Consider the following 18,082-nt stretch of genomic DNA (forward strand, 5'->3'; position numbering starts at 1 on the left):
AAAGCCTAACATCACACATTGCCCTGAGCACACTATCATCAATATGCATTAATACACACCGTAGAAACCATCTCAGCTCTACCACAGAAGCTAACATCTACAGTCTATAGGGTTTCAACCAATCAGTACCAATGAAATGAATGGCACTCCTAGATTGGCTGCTTTGTCAACGGTAGCCAATAGCATGTCAAGTAGCACTGTGCCTCAGTATTTGAGATTCCCACGCTGCATTTCTTTGGAATATTTTTGTATATAATTAGGAGTTACATTCCATTGAAAAAGTCAACATGGGTACATGGATTATAATGAACCAGTAAGTATCCATACCTATGTCCAATTCAGAATCTATCATGAGACTTAATATTTTACATATTTGTGTCCAAATATGAAATATTTTTTTGGTCAGAGGGATAAAAAGCACATCAAGCCCCAGTCTTTACCTTCACACTTCTGTTGCAGTTGTTCCTCCCCATCATCTGACCATTTCACTACATTTCCTTTATTCGCTCCATCTCCCTCAGCATTTTTTCACCCTCCCCCGACTCCTCCTTTCTCTCCTACCCCCCTGCATAGCTGAATGAGTACAAACAGTTCGGAAGTTTACTCCAAAACACTCCAGTGTCCTCTGCCGCGCTACCATCAAGGGTAACTCTCCTGCCTCGCCAGTTTCAGCGAACAGGAAGAGAGCGTACCTTCAAGGTCACCGGTGTCAGCTGGGACACGTGCGATGACATCCTGCCTTCACTTTGAGCTTCATCGGAAACAAATTTGAAGCGTTTTCCTCGTTGCATTCACAAATCATGCAATATCTCCAATCTGATTGGAAGCTGATTGACCCTTCAACCTGTTCAAGGGCACTGAAACCTGCTCTGTTAAACTTTAAGGTTTATTGCTTGGAGTGAAAAGGCGAGGCCTCTGACAGCTGAAATGATACACTTTTTATGGTTTAATTTATGATTAAAATAAAGAAATCCTCAAGCAAATAGAGATTTTCCTAGCTGTGTGTGTGTGTGTGTGTGCGTGCGTGCGTGCGTGCGTGTGTGCGTGTGTTTGTGTGCGTGTGTGTGTGTCCTCTCCCCAACAAGACACACTGACCTTAAAGAGGCAGAGTGAACCGTTCTGTGGATTACTCCCTCTGCATTCCTCATGTTATCTCTGCTGTGTGCAACAGTTTATCTTAACCTATGTTTCTTTTCTATCTTCAGTGTTTTGGGAGAAAGCCTTTTAGTCTATAAAATGCATTAGACAGTCACCTCCTGAGGTGGACTTTCACATGTCTTGCTGCTGTTTTATTCTTGACTCCCATTTTTTGTGTTTGTGTTTTTCTTTCCCCTGATTGTTCCTGTCTGCAGAGTAGACGGACTCGCACAGACGGCTGCGCCGGTTTTTCTGCGGCTGTGGGGAGAAAACTGTGAAGCAACTTCATGAAAAGTGTAATTTAATTAGAGAAAGAGCAGAGAGTAATTATAGCGTGGCAAAAAGAGGGAAGCCGTGAGAACAGAACAGGGAAGTTGAGAAGTTGAGAAATATTCACCCCTCCTCTTTGCTAACATACGTTTGAGTTGGATCCACTCCCCCACCCCCTACCTCGCTGTTTCTCTCTGCAACTCACCTGTCGAGTTTTGCCTCCCATCCCCCCAAAGCTCCTCCCCCTACAGGGCAGGTAGGGCTCCAGCTGCAGATATAAAGGTATGCTAACGCCAAGCAGACCATCTTCTCTGCTCTGGGAGTGAAGAAGACAGCAGGGCTGAGAGTAGCGGTGTGGGAAACAGAAAGAGGCGGAGTGGGGAAGTTTTGAAAACGAGAATTGGATTGACTGCTCTCAGAGCTACTCTGCAATCATGGGGCTTGGAGTGAGTATTCCAACTTTTCCTCCTCTTCTCATCTGGTGCGTGTGTTTGAAAACTTTTGGATTGTGAGGTCATTTTGTAATCTGCTTCTTCTTTTGTGGCAAGTTAATGATTAACACACAAGCTTGTTTGCACAGCAAAGAGGAATACTTTCTGTGCTTCCTCGTGAAAAACCAAGCCGGAGCCTCAGAGCTGTCTTCCCACATGTGCTCGGTCTTATTCTGGTACTTGTTTTTGTCTCACTTTCTCCAATCCAGAAAGGGAAGGATGATTACAAGCCGGCTGCAACGTCGGAACATGCTGAAAAGAAGAACAAGAAGGGGAAACAAAAGAAGGATATGGACGAGCTGAAGAAAGAAGTGGATCTGGTGAGTACCCCAACTTTTCTGCTGGTGGAGCCTGTCAGAGCGAGCGGTCACAGGGACGAACCGTTACTGTTGACACAAACCTCACAGAGTCACATGAGATGTCTGTTTGCTTCATAAAGATTGCTGTTTACACTTCTACACGTCCAGTCACATGTTATTAAAGAGTTTCCAGCTATAATCAGCCTCTAACACATGCTTAAAATCTTACTTTCCAGTCGTGGACAAAGTAAGGTTAAGAAGGGCGGATAGGTCAGAGGACGGTTGGCCAGTTTCTACTGGTGTCAGCTTTTTTTCCTCAAGTCCTTTCACCAAGGTCAAAGAGGAAGTCAAAGTTTAGGAGAGAGTAATTCATTTCACAAAATCATGATACGTTTTGAAAGTGTACGATGGCGTTTTAAAGAGCAGAGGGAAATTGTTTTGCAAAATAGAGGCATTTCGCCCAAAAAGACCTGACTGTCGTGTCCTTCACAAGGTCAGACCACAAGGAGAAACGGTCACAGTCAGACCACCTGACACCTAACTCTGCCTCAATATGTCTCACTTCGTTTGCTTAATTATGAACATATCTTCAAGATTTCCAACAATACTCACAATTTAATAAATTCACCACCACAATAATGATCAAGAGTTTGTACATCATCAGGCAAGTTCATCTCATTTAGTTTTACCCAGTGATTGGAACAATTTGCAAAAATAAAAAAATAAAAAACTGAAGCTCAGTACACTTAAATCAATATCATCTCAGTGAAAACCATAGTTCAATATACCTTGATATATTACGTGTCTTATAGTACGTTTAGTTAGTATGAATATGGTTGTGATTTTTTTTCTGTTCCATGATATTTTTCTGTTTCCTACTGGATGATATTCTGGTTTATGCTTGCACAGCATTAAAATGCTTGGAACATGTGATCTGAACAGATTGTGAGAATGAGAATTTGTTCTCAATCAACTAATAAAACCTAAACATATTAGATATCAATAGTCAACTAATTAAAGTAGATTGTTAGTCATTTCTAAATGTACTCAAACGCCAAAGGTTGTCCACAAAAATAAGTTGATATTTGACTCTTAATGTATTCAATGTGTTCAGTTTTTAAAAGCCATTTTGGGTTAGATCGTTTGATTAACCCCAACTATGTTTGAAAATTAGACATATTGTAATTTTAAACCAAATCTAAATGGAAGGTGCAGTCATTTCTGTCTATTTTACAAAGTGTCCAAGACTAATACTTGCCCAGTGTCTTTCTGCAGGCATTATTCTGAATTATAAGGTAATAAAACTCTCATCTTGGTGACATATTAATGGTTATCGTCCTTTGAACATCTTAACTAGATCTCAAAGTCCTGCCGCAAGCTGAAGGACATCTTAATGTCATAGCAACGCTATCGCCAATCTCCTCTGATCTTTCCAATCTAGCATATCATTCACTGCAATTAACGCCATGCCCCAGCTTTAATGTTCCCCTGGAGATGCAGAAATTCTTTCAGTCCAAATAAACGCTTTAAATGATTTACTGTCATGTATTAGTGATTCCAAAGCTTCAGATCTGATCCGTGGTTAAATAATGGCGGCTTACGGAGCAGCAGTAAAAGCACAGACGGGTCTCTGGAGAAGCACATCCAGCTGACATGTTAATGATTATTGCCCAGTCATACAATTAACTAGAGGTATCAAAGTCCAGTAAAGACAATGGAGGCTATTCCCATAGCAACATTATGCATCCTTTGATTTGACTACATGTGGCAAAGTCTGAGCAGAAATGATTGATTGCTAAAAATAGAGTGGCTTCATTTATTTAAACAGCAGCAGGAATTTTCAACCCAGGATTTATCTGAGAGCTTGTGGTCGGCCATCTGAATAACATCAAAACGAGACCGAAACATGAAAGAAGGCGAGGCGAGAGATGTCCTCAGCTGGCCTGTTGAGAAGGGGGGAAAAAAGCAGCTCTACTTTTGGAGCATGCGATAATATATTGTCCATGGCACATTTGGCACTCTTGCTTAGTATAATGCCAAATGATGATGGAGATGGGAAGAACTGTGCAATTATGCTCTTGTTCTTCTTCTTTAGGGAATTTGAGAGGACCTGAGTCATCCAGTAGCCGATAAACAGTTTAAAACTTTAGTGATTGAGTCAATCAGAGAAATCTACTGTTTAACCAGTGAATGGAGGAGTAAAACAGCCTTGCCTTTGTTTAGTCAAAGTTAAGTCATAATGTGGGGAGTTGATTAAACATAAAGCTAATTATTAATGAGAGTACAACAGTCAAGGCTGGAAGAATGGTCACTGCTCACTTTCTCTGCAGAGGTTTGTGTATTACATATTGCCATATTGGCAGCTAGTGCAGAGGTTGTTGCCTCCATTCCAGTTAAATACAACTTATTTTGGAGCTAATATGATATTAGCTTTTTCTTTAAAAAAGACAACTTATAATTTTGATAAACATCTACTATAAGAAATGTGCTCTCATTTGTAAAGAACAACCATTTTATTTCCATTTTGGGTTTTGAAATAAAGACAGGCATGAAACGTTTGCAAAAAGTAGATGAATACATTTTCTTCTGTGGGATGTTGATTTATGTGAACAATTGTATTAAAAATTTGTTCTATAAGATGATGACAACACAAATTTGTAAATCTTTGCAAAACTAAACTCAACCTGTTCACAAGCAGAAAGTGAAAAGCACATCAGTTATGCATTAATACTTAACAGTTTCTTATGATGTTGTGCTGTGCTGCAGGCATCATTGTCACTGGTTTGTCATATAACAACAGCGCTTTTTATATTGCTGAATTATTTTTGATGGAATGGCCGATGTCCGATATTAAATTTCACAGCTAATATCAACATTCACTGATACCATGCCAATAATATTGTGCATCCCTACTTCCAACCTAATGACAGTGGTAATAGCCAGTCAACAGTATTCTTAAGGCGCTAGCTATCTGTTCAAACCTTGCCTAAAACTCTGTTTGTATTTATATTTTCTACTAAGCACCTAAAATGCAGCTGAAAATACATGATTTAAAGTGACGTTGTCTTCTCAACACCGCCTAGCATTCCTCAAATGCTAACCAAGGGTTCTCCCCAATCTGATGAGAATTTGCTGACAGCTCTGGCAATACAACATGGCAACTTCAGACCTACTTCCTTTTACTTCAACATAATAAAACAAGAAATCTTTTGCCATGTTGATGGCACCTGCTCTTTGTGAGAAAGAGACTTCATTTACAATGAGAAATGTTGTGCCGCCTTAAATACTGCGAGATCCCTTAGCACAGTGAACATTCACTAAATAGAGGAACACACCTTTCAACATAAGAAAATGTTATGTTGAAAGTTGCCTATAATAATGAGCAGGACTGATCCATATTACCAGGTCATCTCTGTAGACCAGTTGACTAATTTGGAACTGAAAATCCTGAGCAAGAATTTTCTCCCATTTTGTTATTGTACCTCCATTACAAAGTCTTGAAACCTTGTCATCCATAGTTCCAAGTTAGTCACACCTACAGTTACTTCAGTGACATGTGTTTTCACCATTGACACATGTATGATGTCATCGTAACACCACAGAAAGCTGTGGGGGCATCTTGACTCGGGGCGTTTCAAGAAGACAACAAAACCCGGTTTTTGTTTCACAGTACAACCGAGATGAAAGATTTAAGTCAGATATGATTGCAGTTCATCCAAGTTACATCGGAGGAATTTTTTTCATTCACCCGCTGTGGGCGTTATTAAACAAAAAAAACCTCAGTGTGGGCACATGAATGTGTCAGCCTCTCTGGCTGTTCATTTGCAGAAACACTTTCTGCTTTTTCAATTAGAGAAATCACAGCCACATGAAACTTTTTTTCCACATGTTGGTTTAAAATGGAGGATGAGTTGCTAGATATAAGCCAAAGTGATTTGAATGTTCTGTTGGGTTGCTTGCAGTTCCGTGTTTCACAATCCTCTGCACACTAGTTTTACTCAAATTTTTTGACTAAACTAAAAAATCACTGTACGTTCCCCCGTGCATCCATAATCCAGATCAGATGGGCGATTCTGTTTTGTCATCTTTATGTTCCCTGGAGGCCACGTCAACACATTCTTTAATCCTCAGTGGAGATAATATCTGCGGTTTTAAAATGACAGGGATTTCAGCCTGTTTGACGCAATGTCTGTCAATCTCATTCTCTCTTCTTTGTTTTTTTTTTTTCTTCCTCTCCCTCCATAGGATGATCACAAACTGACATTGGATGAACTTCACAGAAAATATGGCACGGACCTATCAAGGGTGAGCTCTCCTCACACAGGATTTATCAGGATTCACAGAGGCAGATAAGGCAAGAGTACAATCTCCAGGCAGACAAACACTGCCGTGCCAGAGCAGACTTTCATATAATTATCCTGCAGAGTAGCAATGTGGTGCATGGGCAGAAGATTTACCAAAGTGTCTATTAACCCAAATGATAAAGCCTGTTTTGCAGTGGGATTGTAGAATTGCACAAAAAAGGGAATCTTTGCAGCTACTTTTTGGTTTCAGGAGACTTTTTATGGTTTTCATTGTGCAATATACAACTCCAAAGAGGCTAAATGCCTGATCATTTGTTAAAACTTGGTCTGTGTGAGTTTTCCTCAAAGCAAAGACTCAATCCATCAGGAACACCATCCTTATTGACTGGGTTGACTATATCTGCTTAGAGAAATGTCTGGTTAGACTTCTTAACCTCGCAAGGCTAAATGTGACTTTCGTCAAACCTGAATCTAAATCCACCATCTTTTTCACAGAATACTTTATATCAATCTGCCATAGAGACTTTAAATGCTAATTTCACTCTATATCTGTTTAGGGTCTTTCCGCCTCCAGAGCAAAAGACATTCTAGCCCGAGATGGTCCAAATGCCCTAACACCTCCCCCAACCACACCTGAATGGGTGAAGTTCTGCAAGCAGGTGAGAACTAACAACATACTTGGCACAATTTAAATGGATGCAAATGTATTTTTAGATTAGCGTTTGCATGCGGTAGAGATGGTGGTTTGAATGTTGTCTTGGGTCTCTCGTCCAGCTGTTTGGTGGTTTCTCCATGCTGCTGTGGATTGGGGCGATCCTCTGCTTCCTCGCTTATGGTATTCAGGCTGCTGCAGAAGATGAACCAGCAAACGATAATGTAGGAAGATTTCTCTTACTGTCCTTGACAGTCATTTCCTGGTCCTCCAGAGACTAAATGAAGAGTCCTATCTGTCCTCCTACAGTTGTATTTGGGTATTGTGCTGTCTGCTGTCGTCATCATTACTGGTTGCTTCTCCTATTACCAAGAAGCCAAGAGCTCCAAGATCATGGAGTCCTTTAAGAACTTGGTCCCACAGGTGAGACTTCCTGCTTCCACAGGCCTGTCACATGGCTGCTTGTCGTTACACTCAGGGTCTTACTTCAGACCTTTCTTTTATGTCATAGCAAGCCCTGGTTGTCCGTGACGGGGAGAAGAAGAGCATCAATGCTGAGGATGTGGTGGCCGGAGATTTGGTGGAAGTGAAGGGTGGAGACAGAATTCCTGCTGATCTCAGGATCATCTCTGCTCATGGCTGCAAGGTTGGTATCATCAGTCTACGTGCAGATTACTGGTGGAATTATAGGCAACCTATACACCACTTCAACTGGTTCTAGAACTAATTAAAAGGTTCAGACATACAGAGAGGGATCATTGACCAGGCCTCTGTGGACAGGCTCCCACAGTACCAGGTTCTCTCTAGTATTTCAACTCAGGTTTTCTGTTTGGTTTCAGTCTGACAAAAGTTTTACAGTTTTGTTGTAGGGTCAACCATATTTTATTTAAAGTAGTCTAAAAAGCTAGTTCAATATTCCATGGAGTGTAAATATGGACAAGTTTGAGCAAGTATCTGTTTTCTTGCCGTCATATCCTGATTCACAAAGATCAACCCACATTTACCCTATTTCAGTGGCATTTACCCTATTTCAGTGGCATATCACTTTCCCATTTTGATCAGTGGCTATAAGAACTAGGACTCTGTGTGATGCTTTTTTATTCCCCAAGGAGGTGAGGAGACTTATATTTTCAATTAAAAGTTCATAAACTCTCTATATATACAGAAATACCTGAGCTGCTTTTATAATACAGGAATTTTCAATTGTCCCAATAACATGGCATAGCAAAAACAACTTTATTTTTTCCTTTATTTTTCAGGTGGACAACTCCTCTCTTACTGGTGAATCAGAACCCCAGACCCGATCCCCAGAATTCACCAACGACAACCCACTGGAGACCAGGAACATTGCTTTTTTCTCCACCAACTGTGTTGAAGGTACTCATGCCCTTAGAAATGTAACACGATAAATGTAGGTGGGATATTTTGGGGAATATGCAGTTTGGAGACATTCAAGAAAAGTAGCTGGCATATCCTGAAACTGTAATGTTCCTTCTTGATGTTCAGGAACTGCCAGAGGAATTGTCATCAACACCGGAGACCGAACCGTTATGGGTCGCATTGCCACCTTGGCTTCCAGTCTGGAGGGAGGAAAAACTCCCATTGCCATTGAGATCGAGCACTTCATCCACATCATCACCGGCGTGGCCGTCTTCCTGGGTGTGTCTTTCTTCATCCTCTCCCTCATCCTTGGCTATGGATGGCTGGAGGCCGTCATTTTCCTCATTGGTATCATTGTGGCCAACGTTCCAGAAGGTCTCCTGGCTACCGTCACTGTGAGTCTAGAAGTCTCTTCGTCCTCTTATCCAATAATCTTCAAGAATATCCCATCAGTTTTGATCGATCTGGTTTTTGTTTCCAGGTGTGTCTGACTCTGACTGCCAAGCGTATGGCCAAGAAGAACTGCCTGGTGAAGAACCTGGAAGCTGTGGAGACTCTGGGCTCCACCTCCACCATCTGCTCCGACAAGACCGGCACCCTGACCCAGAACAGGATGACCGTGGCCCACATGTGGTTTGACAACCAGATCCATGAAGCCGACACCACCGAGAACCAGAGTGGCACCTCGTTTGACCGGAGCTCGGCCACCTGGGCGTCTCTGGCCAGGATTGCTGGACTTTGCAACCGAGCCGTATTCCTGGCCGAGCAGAACAACGTTCCCATCCTCAAGGTGAAGAGCTGGTGTAGCATATAGACATCTCTGAGTCTCGTTGTTAACCTGATTGGCTTTTGTTGAATTATCATTTTCAGCATTATAAGAAATAATATGACAATGTGGAAACCATGACAGAGTTATGACTTGGCAAGGGGCTTCTACGATCCAACAAACTGGTAGAGCAGCCATACTTAACAACAGATTGTCATTGGAAGCACTTACTATTATTAAAGTCCAGGAATACCAGTGTGCCTGAGGATATTCTACTTTTATCAGTGATATATAGGGTGGGCCATAAGTTTCCATACATAGAAAAAATAAACATTTTATATTGGACAACCATTTTTATTTTTGTGGGACTCTGTGCAATCGCTGCACTCCTTGGACCACTTCGTGGTTGATCTGCAACATTTCTAGTTTTCTGAAACTTGCAAATAAGTTTTGTTTTGTCACAGTGTTGTTTGTGATGGTCGTTCCATGTTTTCTGTTAATGTTTCGTGTAACCATGCGACTGCTTCCTGAGCCAGCCATCAGTATAATTTCAATTCTTTGCTCTTTTGTCAACGCATATTCTTGGGTATCTGAAATATAAAAGAAATGTACATTTTACATTCTCCTATGTGACCTACTTATGACCCAGCCTGTATTTCAAATTTACTATTCTTGTCTTGTTCTTGTACTTCAACTCACAGAGAGATGTGGCTGGTGACGCCTCAGAAGCTGCCTTGCTCAAGTGTATTGAGCTGTGCTGCGGTTCTGTTAAGGACATTAGAGAGAAGTATCCCAAGGTCGCTGAGATTCCATTCAACTCAACCAACAAATACCAGGTAAACCATCCATCACGTATAAATGATATACCTGTTTCACTGTAGCTCTGGTTCCTTCCTTCCTTCTTCCTATCCACCATTCCTTATTTTGTGTTGGTCTATGAGCCAAATAAAATATATTGCTTCTTAGTACTGCATAACAGAATGTGTAAAAATTTAAGTTTATAAAGTTTACTTACGCCTCCTAGTGGTTCCGTCTTTTTATTGTCATCATCCTGTTTCTGAACATTTTATTTTATAGGCTTTTGCATAAAACATTGGTGGCTCTTGGGTTCAGCTTTTTTCTTCTCCAACAGCTGTCCATCCACAAGAATGCGACTCCCGGAGAAACCAAGCACCTACTGGTGATGAAGGGAGCCCCAGAGAGGATTCTGGACCGCTGCTCCACCATTGTGCTGCACGGCAAGGAGCAGCCTCTGGATGACGAGATGAAGGACGCTTTCCAGAACGCCTACGTGGAGCTGGGAGGTCTAGGAGAGAGAGTTCTCGGTAAAGATCGATTCTGTTGAAACAATACGAGGAGAGAGCTGCGCGTCCGTATGAACGTTTTTGTTTTCTTCAGGTTTCTGCCACTTTCATCTGCCTGACGACCAGTTCCCAGATGGATTTGCTTTTGATACTGATGAAGTGAACTTCCCGACTGAGAACCTGTGCTTCATCGGCCTCATGGCCATGATCGACCCACCACGTGCCGCTGTGCCAGACGCTGTGGGCAAATGCAGGAGTGCAGGAATCAAGGTGCTTTAAGTTCTCTTTTTTGACTCAGTTAGGTTGGAAAAAGAGATATAGCTTCAACTTTTCCTTCAATCTCCTTCCTTTCAGGTAATCATGGTGACAGGTGACCATCCAATCACAGCCAAGGCCATCGCTAAAGGTGTTGGTATCATCTCTGAAGGCAATGAGACTGTTGAGGACATTGCCGCCCGCCTGAACGTTCCAATTTCAGAAGTCAACCCCAGGTCAGTTAATATTATTAATCAATATTCCACTTGCAGCTCTAAAATCAGCAAAAATAATCATCAAGTTTAGCACTGCTGGCTATCAAAGCCGCACGAAGCACTTAGCCAAAAAGGCTTTTACAATTAATTCACTGTAAGCCAAATAAATCTGAGTGTGACTCTGAGCTTGCTGTTTTGCTACTTTGTCAGCAACTTTAGCTTGAGAGACCATCAGTGGAAGTTGAATGCACTTTTCCAATGTTCAACAGATCTTTGAACTTTGAGTTTTAAATCTAAGAAATCAGCTAAATCTGGTCGTGATTTCTCCAACAGGGATGCCAAAGCTTGCGTTGTTCACGGTGGTGAGCTCAAAGACATGACGACAGAACAGCTTGACGAGATCTTGAAGCACCACGCAGAAATTGTCTTTGCCAGAACATCTCCCCAGCAGAAGCTGATCATTGTTGAGGGTTGCCAGAGGCAGGTGAGCATCAACGGGCCAGAGGTGACGGAGATATCATCACGGATGTTTGGGCATGTTTTCACGGGTCTCTGCTTCCTCTACAGGGAGCCATCGTGGCTGTGACAGGTGATGGCGTCAACGACTCTCCAGCTCTGAAGAAAGCCGACATTGGCGTCGCCATGGGAATTGCTGGTTCCGACGTGTCCAAGCAGGCAGCCGACATGATCCTGCTGGATGACAACTTTGCTTCCATCGTTACCGGAGTGGAAGAGGGTAAGATGAGCGAAAACATGTAAAGTTAGGTTTTGCTTGTTCCAGCCTGAGAATATTAACCAGGATGTTGGTTGGTCAGGCCGTCTGATCTTTGACAACCTGAAGAAATCCATCGCCTACACTCTGACCAGTAACATCCCTGAGATCTCACCCTTCCTCCTCTTCATCATCGCCAACATCCCTCTGCCTCTGGGCACCGTCACCATCCTCTGTATCGACCTGGGAACAGACATGGTGTGTTCTTTAGGAACTTTGTAGGTTTGATGAGATCAGGATGACTGTTTTAGAAGCTACAAGTTTCTCTGTCTCTTCCAGGTTCCCGCCATCTCCCTGGCTTATGAAGTAGCTGAGAGCGACATCATGAAGAGACAGCCCCGAAACCCCAAAACAGACAAACTGGTGAACGAGAGGCTTATTAGCATGGCCTATGGACAAATTGGTAATGACCTGAGTCACCTTGACATATTTGTGAATCTTTATCTACTGAAGGCGCAATTTTAATAGCTGTTTTCCTTCTCATTAGGTATGATGCAGGCCTCAGCTGGGTTCTTTACATACTTTGTGATCTTGGCTGAAAATGGCTTCCTCCCCATGGACCTGCTTGGAATCAGAGTCCTCTGGGATGACAAATATGTAAATGACCTGGAAGACAGCTATGGACAGCAATGGGTCAGTCTCCTTGATCAAGTTTGTCTGAACAGCCATGGTTTGAGCTCACATTCATTTTTTCCTTCTTTTTTGTGTTCCAGACATACGAGAGAAGAAAGATCGTTGAATTCACCTGCCACACAGCTTTCTTCACCAGTATTGTGATTGTCCAGTGGGCCGATCTGATCATCTGTAAAACCAGGAGGAACTCTATTGTGCAGCAAGGAATGAAGTATGTAGATTTTGCTTCTACTTAAGACTAAAGCCACTGAAATCCAGAGACTAAACACATAATCTCTAAACACATAGTGTCTATGTGTTTAGTCTCATTTTAATAATGATGCTGTCAAATCATTATTAAAAGCAGGATTTTATTAAAAATATTTATTAAAATCATGCTTAGGCTTTGTTTCTCTATTACTTGAGGGATCCCACAAGGCTTATTCTTGGCCCTTTGGTGTTTTACCTCTATAACTACTTACTGGCAGTCATTGTCAGGGAACACAATACTGTACAAATGACATGTTAGGTGTTTGTTTTACTGCGTAGATGTTATAAAAGTGTGTTGGTATTTTTTTACAGCTAAAAAAAAGACAAAACAGAGATTACACTGATGGGTACACTTCTACAGATGCGTTAATACGCTAATAGCGAAGCTTTTACTAAATTTAAAAATTTAAAAATGTTAAGCGTACTGAGCTTACCGTAAGTTAATTTTTCCTAATTTATAATGCCCTAATTTACTGTATTGTGAAAATGGCTAGTAGACAACAAATAAACAATTGTGGTATGCAAAAGATTAAGCAATTACATGGACAAACTACCAGATGTTTTAATTAAAGAAATCCATGGAAAAATTTAGATAAAAATTGTTTTGAGAGCTTCCTCTCATTCTCCTTGAGGTGGGTGTGCAATTTAGTGCTTTAGCATTAGCTTCCCCTAATTACAGTATTGGTTTACTGATGTAGCATTAGCTTCTCCAAATGCCATGCTGGTAGAGTGCTTTAGGGTTAGCGCAGCTAAGTTAGCAGTGCCCACCATTGGATTGAATTTATTTCTTATTTTAAAAGTAGCATATTTGACTTCATTATCAGGTATGTAACAGCTTTAGCTGGAATATTGCAGACATTTAATAATTATCCTCAGGTCATACCAAAGACCAGAAACTGATTCTTTTAAAACTTAAAAATGGAATAAAACCTTTGGATATGCTGTTTTTTTCCCAACAGGAACCGCATCCTGATCTTTGGACTCTTTGAGGAGACAGCTCTGGCTGCTTTCCTCTCATACTGTCCAGGCATGGATGTGGCCCTCAGAATGTACCCTCTTAAGTGAGTAAAACACACACCCACACTTTGTTTCAATCAAACATTCTTCTGCATTTATGGCTTCATCCATTTCCCTGTTCTTAATTGCAATTTGTTATGAAGTGTAATCACTAATAATGCTGTTTTTAGTGATTCATGGAAAAATCCATGCTTATTTTCCAGGGCTGTATTTTAACTAAGAGTAGTGGCTATTATGTCTTGGCTCCAGTAATTTCCACTTCTGAGGCAGGATGAAGAGCTTTAGTTCTAATGAGATTCTTTGAGGAAAAACAGAAAGCAGGGAGAACACATCAGGCTCAATAACTCATGACTCCTTCATATTATTTAGCATTTTTCTTCCTTCCTCTTATCTTTGTGCTGGAACAAACTCTGATCTGTGCTTTGTTGTTTTTTGTCACATTCTGCTTTTAATTTTCTCTCTGTCTGTAATACCTCAGGCCTGCTTGGTGGTTCTGTGCCTTCCCATACTCCTTCCTCATCTTCCTCTATGATGAAGTTAGAAGATATATCCTCAGACGCAACCCAGGAGGTAAGACTTTTAGTTTTCATACTTACACAAACCCTCAGTATGAGGAGAAACTGGCTACCTTCTAGTCCTGGCTCTAGTTGTGTCTAATATTGCAGCCATAATGCCAAACACACAAGTAAACTGCAGCAGATGGCGGCAGCCCCCTGTGAGAGTTGAACCCTCAACCCGGCCATTGTTAGTGCCCTCTCCCATTCACAAGGCTCAGTAGGGACTGTATGCAGGGCCTGATTCTGATTCAGTTGCTTCTTTTACTACTTTCTTTGCTTGTTTGACAGAGGCGCTACATCTGAGCCCTACGGCTCTTGATCACTGTGCGCTGCTGGCCTCTCACATCAGCACATCAAAATAAATCCAGCTGACGGAGCATCCTGCTGCAGCTGTGGCTGTTTACTCCTGCAGGACCTTTAGCTTTAACAATCTTTCCTGTTTCTGCTGAAGAGACGCATCCCCACAGCATGACACTGCCACCATATACAGTCAAAAAGTTCCATGTTCCTCTTATCCTACCAGTGTGTTTTCTGTTGCAATTGTTTTCTTCAGAAGGCTATACTCAATTTTATTTCAGGATTTCAGAGTAGAAGGGGTGATTACACAGTACAGACTTTGAACTGTGTACAAAGTCCTATCCTGAGCTGGATAGGACGCTCTGACCAGCTTCCTATCCATGCTGAGGAAAAGTATAGGATCTAATAGGATTTATTGTTTGGATCTATCACAAAAAGTCAAAAGAAACTAGAAATACAAGCAGTTATCAGCGGGTTCCAAGCCCCACCCGTACAAATATGTCCACCCCTGATCCCGCCCCCCACCCCGCCTCTGGCCCTGTGTCCCAATAGCTTTGTGTTACTAGGTTAACGACTTGGGGTTCCTTTAACTAGTCACTTGTTCTCCATTGGAATGCAGTAATTTTGCCTATGAGTGGTACTGTAAAGAAATCAACCTGAGATTTGTCATTACGTCATGTCTGAATTTGGAAAAGTTATACCGATGTGAATGTTTATATTATTTTGAAGCATCTTTGTATATGATGGAGCAGTTGTTGCTCTCATATACACACAAATCATTAAAACCTAATCAACAAATTAGGATAAAATGTGAACTTAGGGCATATTCTAATCTCTATAAATGTCTTCCTCTTTTCCATTATGTATCTAGATGAGGTCAGACCCATCTAGTCATGTCCTTCCTAAATAATGATTAATATTTTACTTGCTGTATCGTGAAAAAGGCCACAGTGTCTCCTGTCCCTCAAGGATATCGTCATCTTAAAAGTCTGACTACATTGCCTCTAATTTAGGATACATTTTTCTTCCTAGTAAGGTTTTTATTCTTTAACTCACTGAGATCCCACATCAAGGATTTTAGGCTGGCCCTGATGGTCAGCCTCTGACTGTAAAACTTGTATGATTTGAAGGCCAAACAAAGTTTAGTTAATTGTGTTTACTCTATTTGTAGGTTGGGTGGAGCAGGAGACATACTACTGAGTCGGGCCAGAAGAAAAAGAAAACTCATATTTCATCATTTATTTGCTGCCATGTTACATATTTGTTTGAAACGCCACAGCCAAGAAGCACAAAGAGAAAAAGCATGGATAAATTAAGAGTCTCTTAATTTATTTGTTGTTCCAATAAAACGTGTCGTTAACATTTTCTCTGAAGTCACTCGTCTTTTTGTTCCATCCATCCATCCATCAATTCATCGATGTATCCATCTGTCCATATTTATTATTTAAAAGTTTCAAAGTTTGCATATTTGAGTCTGGAACAGATTATTTTCATAAATGTGTTCAAAATGTTCTTTTGTCCATTTATCTTTCTCCTCCACAGCCTGTTGGCAGAGAGATTGTGTCTGTTTGTGTCCATTATCTGAAGGGCCAGTGTGCCACAATAGTGTTTGTAATGGATTGCTCATTTGACCGCGAATGCAAAGAGGCCCCTGAGTGAAAATGAAGTGAGCCCGTTGTTGGCCATCTCCTGTGTGTTTACCATGCTCATTATGAATGCCCCTCTCCTCCTCTTCACCTACACAGATAGTATTCCATCGTCATACCAACCTGCCAGCAGATGGTTGGCCTCACTGTTCACACATACTTGAGGGGAAAACACTTGAGCCATTACGATGATTATCCCTCGAAACTGTTCAGATTTCCATTTGTGGAAGATGGAATATTCCCAGCAGCCAATCAGATTTCTCTCCCTCACTGGAAAGGGAGCTGCTGCAAGACGGGCAGGAAGAATCTGCAGACAAAAGGATGGAGGGATGCGGAGGGAAACAGACGGAAGGGAGAGAATGAGGTTGATGGATGGTGAAGGAAGCAAGTCGATGTGATAAAGAGGAAGGGAAGAAGTGGGAGCAGGAGATCAGCAGATTTATTGGCTTCTCTAGTTTCCTCAATTTTCTCAATGTGGAGTGAAATCACAAAACGCGGGTCTTAGATTTATCTTCTCTTATTTTGAAGGAAGACGATTGCAGACACCAATATTATCATGCCTCCACCCCAACCCAAACCCCCCCCTCCCCCCCCCCCCCGCTCCTCATAATCCCCGCCTCGCCCCCATTGAACGTGCTTGTTGCCATCGCAACCCTATTTGAGAATTCACTCCCTCTCTCCTCTCTTGAACATCTAAATAAAATCTGGGCCATTTATAGAAGAACGCCGGCGACACGTGAGCTACAGTTACGGCACATGCTTGACTACCCAAAACCAGAAAGGTTTCCTTACGTCTGCATGCAGATGCATGTAGGTGAGCCTGTGCACACAATGCAGTCGCATCTCTGCTGCGTGTCCATCTGTCTTTCAAGCCCACCTGTTGTTTTATGTGTTTACTCCTGCTTTTTCTGCGCAGAACCAAAGTAATCATGCATCAGCGTGTCTCTCTGCAGAAAACAGAAGCAGTGAAGTCTTCCTTTGGTCATTTAATCTATCTTGGGTTTATCTTGTCAGGCTCTTCAAGGCTGCCTGACTACATGTGAGAGAGGCCGATGCTGAGTGGCACGTCTACCCATCAGGAGACAATAGTGCTGTTGCAGTGGGCTCGACCTGTCCAAGAAGGTCGCTTGTCATAAGCAGCAGGCAGGAGTGGATGGCGATGCAAGATTTGCTTGGCAATTTCAAAAAATAACCATAGAGTTCAAGAAGTTTGCCGCTAGCCATGCAAAATGCAACAAGTGACAGAATGTGTCATGTTTCAGGCTTACAGCAGATCTAGGGATGAAAGCCTAAATCTCTCACTTGCACTGAGGGATCAAACAGTTTAAGAGCTTCTGGAACACATGCAAATAGCCACAAGGGCATTGCTGCTGCCTTGCTGTGCGTTACTACAGAACAAACTGGTTGATTATCAATGTGGCCCCTCAACATGGATCCTTTAACCACTGTAGAGAGGGTCCTCGGGTCAGGGAGTATACTACAGCTATTTGCAATGTGTTAAAGGGTCACAAAGAGAAGGACACTTTCAGAGGACTCTAGAGCTAATAGGAGCCTATAGGAAGCAATATTACCTACTGGCTAAGAAACACTGAGTGGTGCGTCTTCTGCGTATAAGGGCTAAGTCTGCCTTACCCACTCTGGATTTAGAAGCTGAGAGGTTGCAGAAGTTAGTTGCCCGCTATCAGCACACAACAACCTTGTCAAAGCAGCAGGGGGAAGGAGGTGTCTGTGCACCCAGCTGTTCGGCCGGGAGAGATGTAGATGCATGGTGACAGTGTTTTGGCTGAACTGTCTTCCTGGTTTTTTTAAAACCTATTCTAGTTTTAATATAATCCTGA

At 41.9% G+C, this 18,082-nt stretch overlaps 1 protein-coding gene across 1 annotated transcript; it reads left to right on the forward strand.

The window, feature by feature from the left end:
• Positions 1 to 1,110: 1,110 nt before the first annotated feature.
• LOC106959199 (sodium/potassium-transporting ATPase subunit alpha-1) lies at positions 1,111 to 15,963 on the forward strand. The gene is made up of 23 exons (XM_015051596.1): positions 1,111 to 1,853; positions 2,108 to 2,218; positions 6,443 to 6,502; positions 7,059 to 7,160; positions 7,276 to 7,377; positions 7,463 to 7,576; positions 7,665 to 7,799; positions 8,413 to 8,530; positions 8,660 to 8,928; positions 9,015 to 9,323; positions 10,001 to 10,135; positions 10,432 to 10,624; positions 10,698 to 10,873; positions 10,958 to 11,094; positions 11,407 to 11,557; positions 11,641 to 11,809; positions 11,889 to 12,043; positions 12,125 to 12,248; positions 12,333 to 12,478; positions 12,559 to 12,689; positions 13,687 to 13,788; positions 14,223 to 14,314; positions 15,770 to 15,963. Exons 1-23 carry the CDS (start codon positions 1,842 to 1,844, stop codon positions 15,796 to 15,798), a joined length of 3,072 nt encoding a protein of 1,023 aa, XP_014907082.1. The 5' UTR covers positions 1,111 to 1,841; the 3' UTR covers positions 15,799 to 15,963.
• The last annotated feature ends 2,119 nt before the right edge of the window (positions 15,964 to 18,082 follow it).

Source organism: Poecilia latipinna, unplaced genomic scaffold (assembly GCF_001443285.1).
Source record: "Poecilia latipinna isolate Pla-1442-1.1 unplaced genomic scaffold, P_latipinna-1.0 Scaffold1055, whole genome shotgun sequence".
Taxonomy (NCBI): domain Eukaryota; kingdom Metazoa; phylum Chordata; class Actinopteri; order Cyprinodontiformes; family Poeciliidae; genus Poecilia; species Poecilia latipinna.

Excerpts from the sequence above, each read along its gene's own strand:
- LOC106959199 (XM_015051596.1), top strand. Across the intron at positions 6,503-7,058 it reads ATGGCACGGACCTATCAAGG|GGTCTTTCCGCCTCCAGAGC; the intron begins GTGAGCTCTCCT and ends ATATCTGTTTAG. Across the intron at positions 12,690-13,686 it reads ATTGTGCAGCAAGGAATGAA|GAACCGCATCCTGATCTTTG; the intron begins GTATGTAGATTT and ends TTTTCCCAACAG.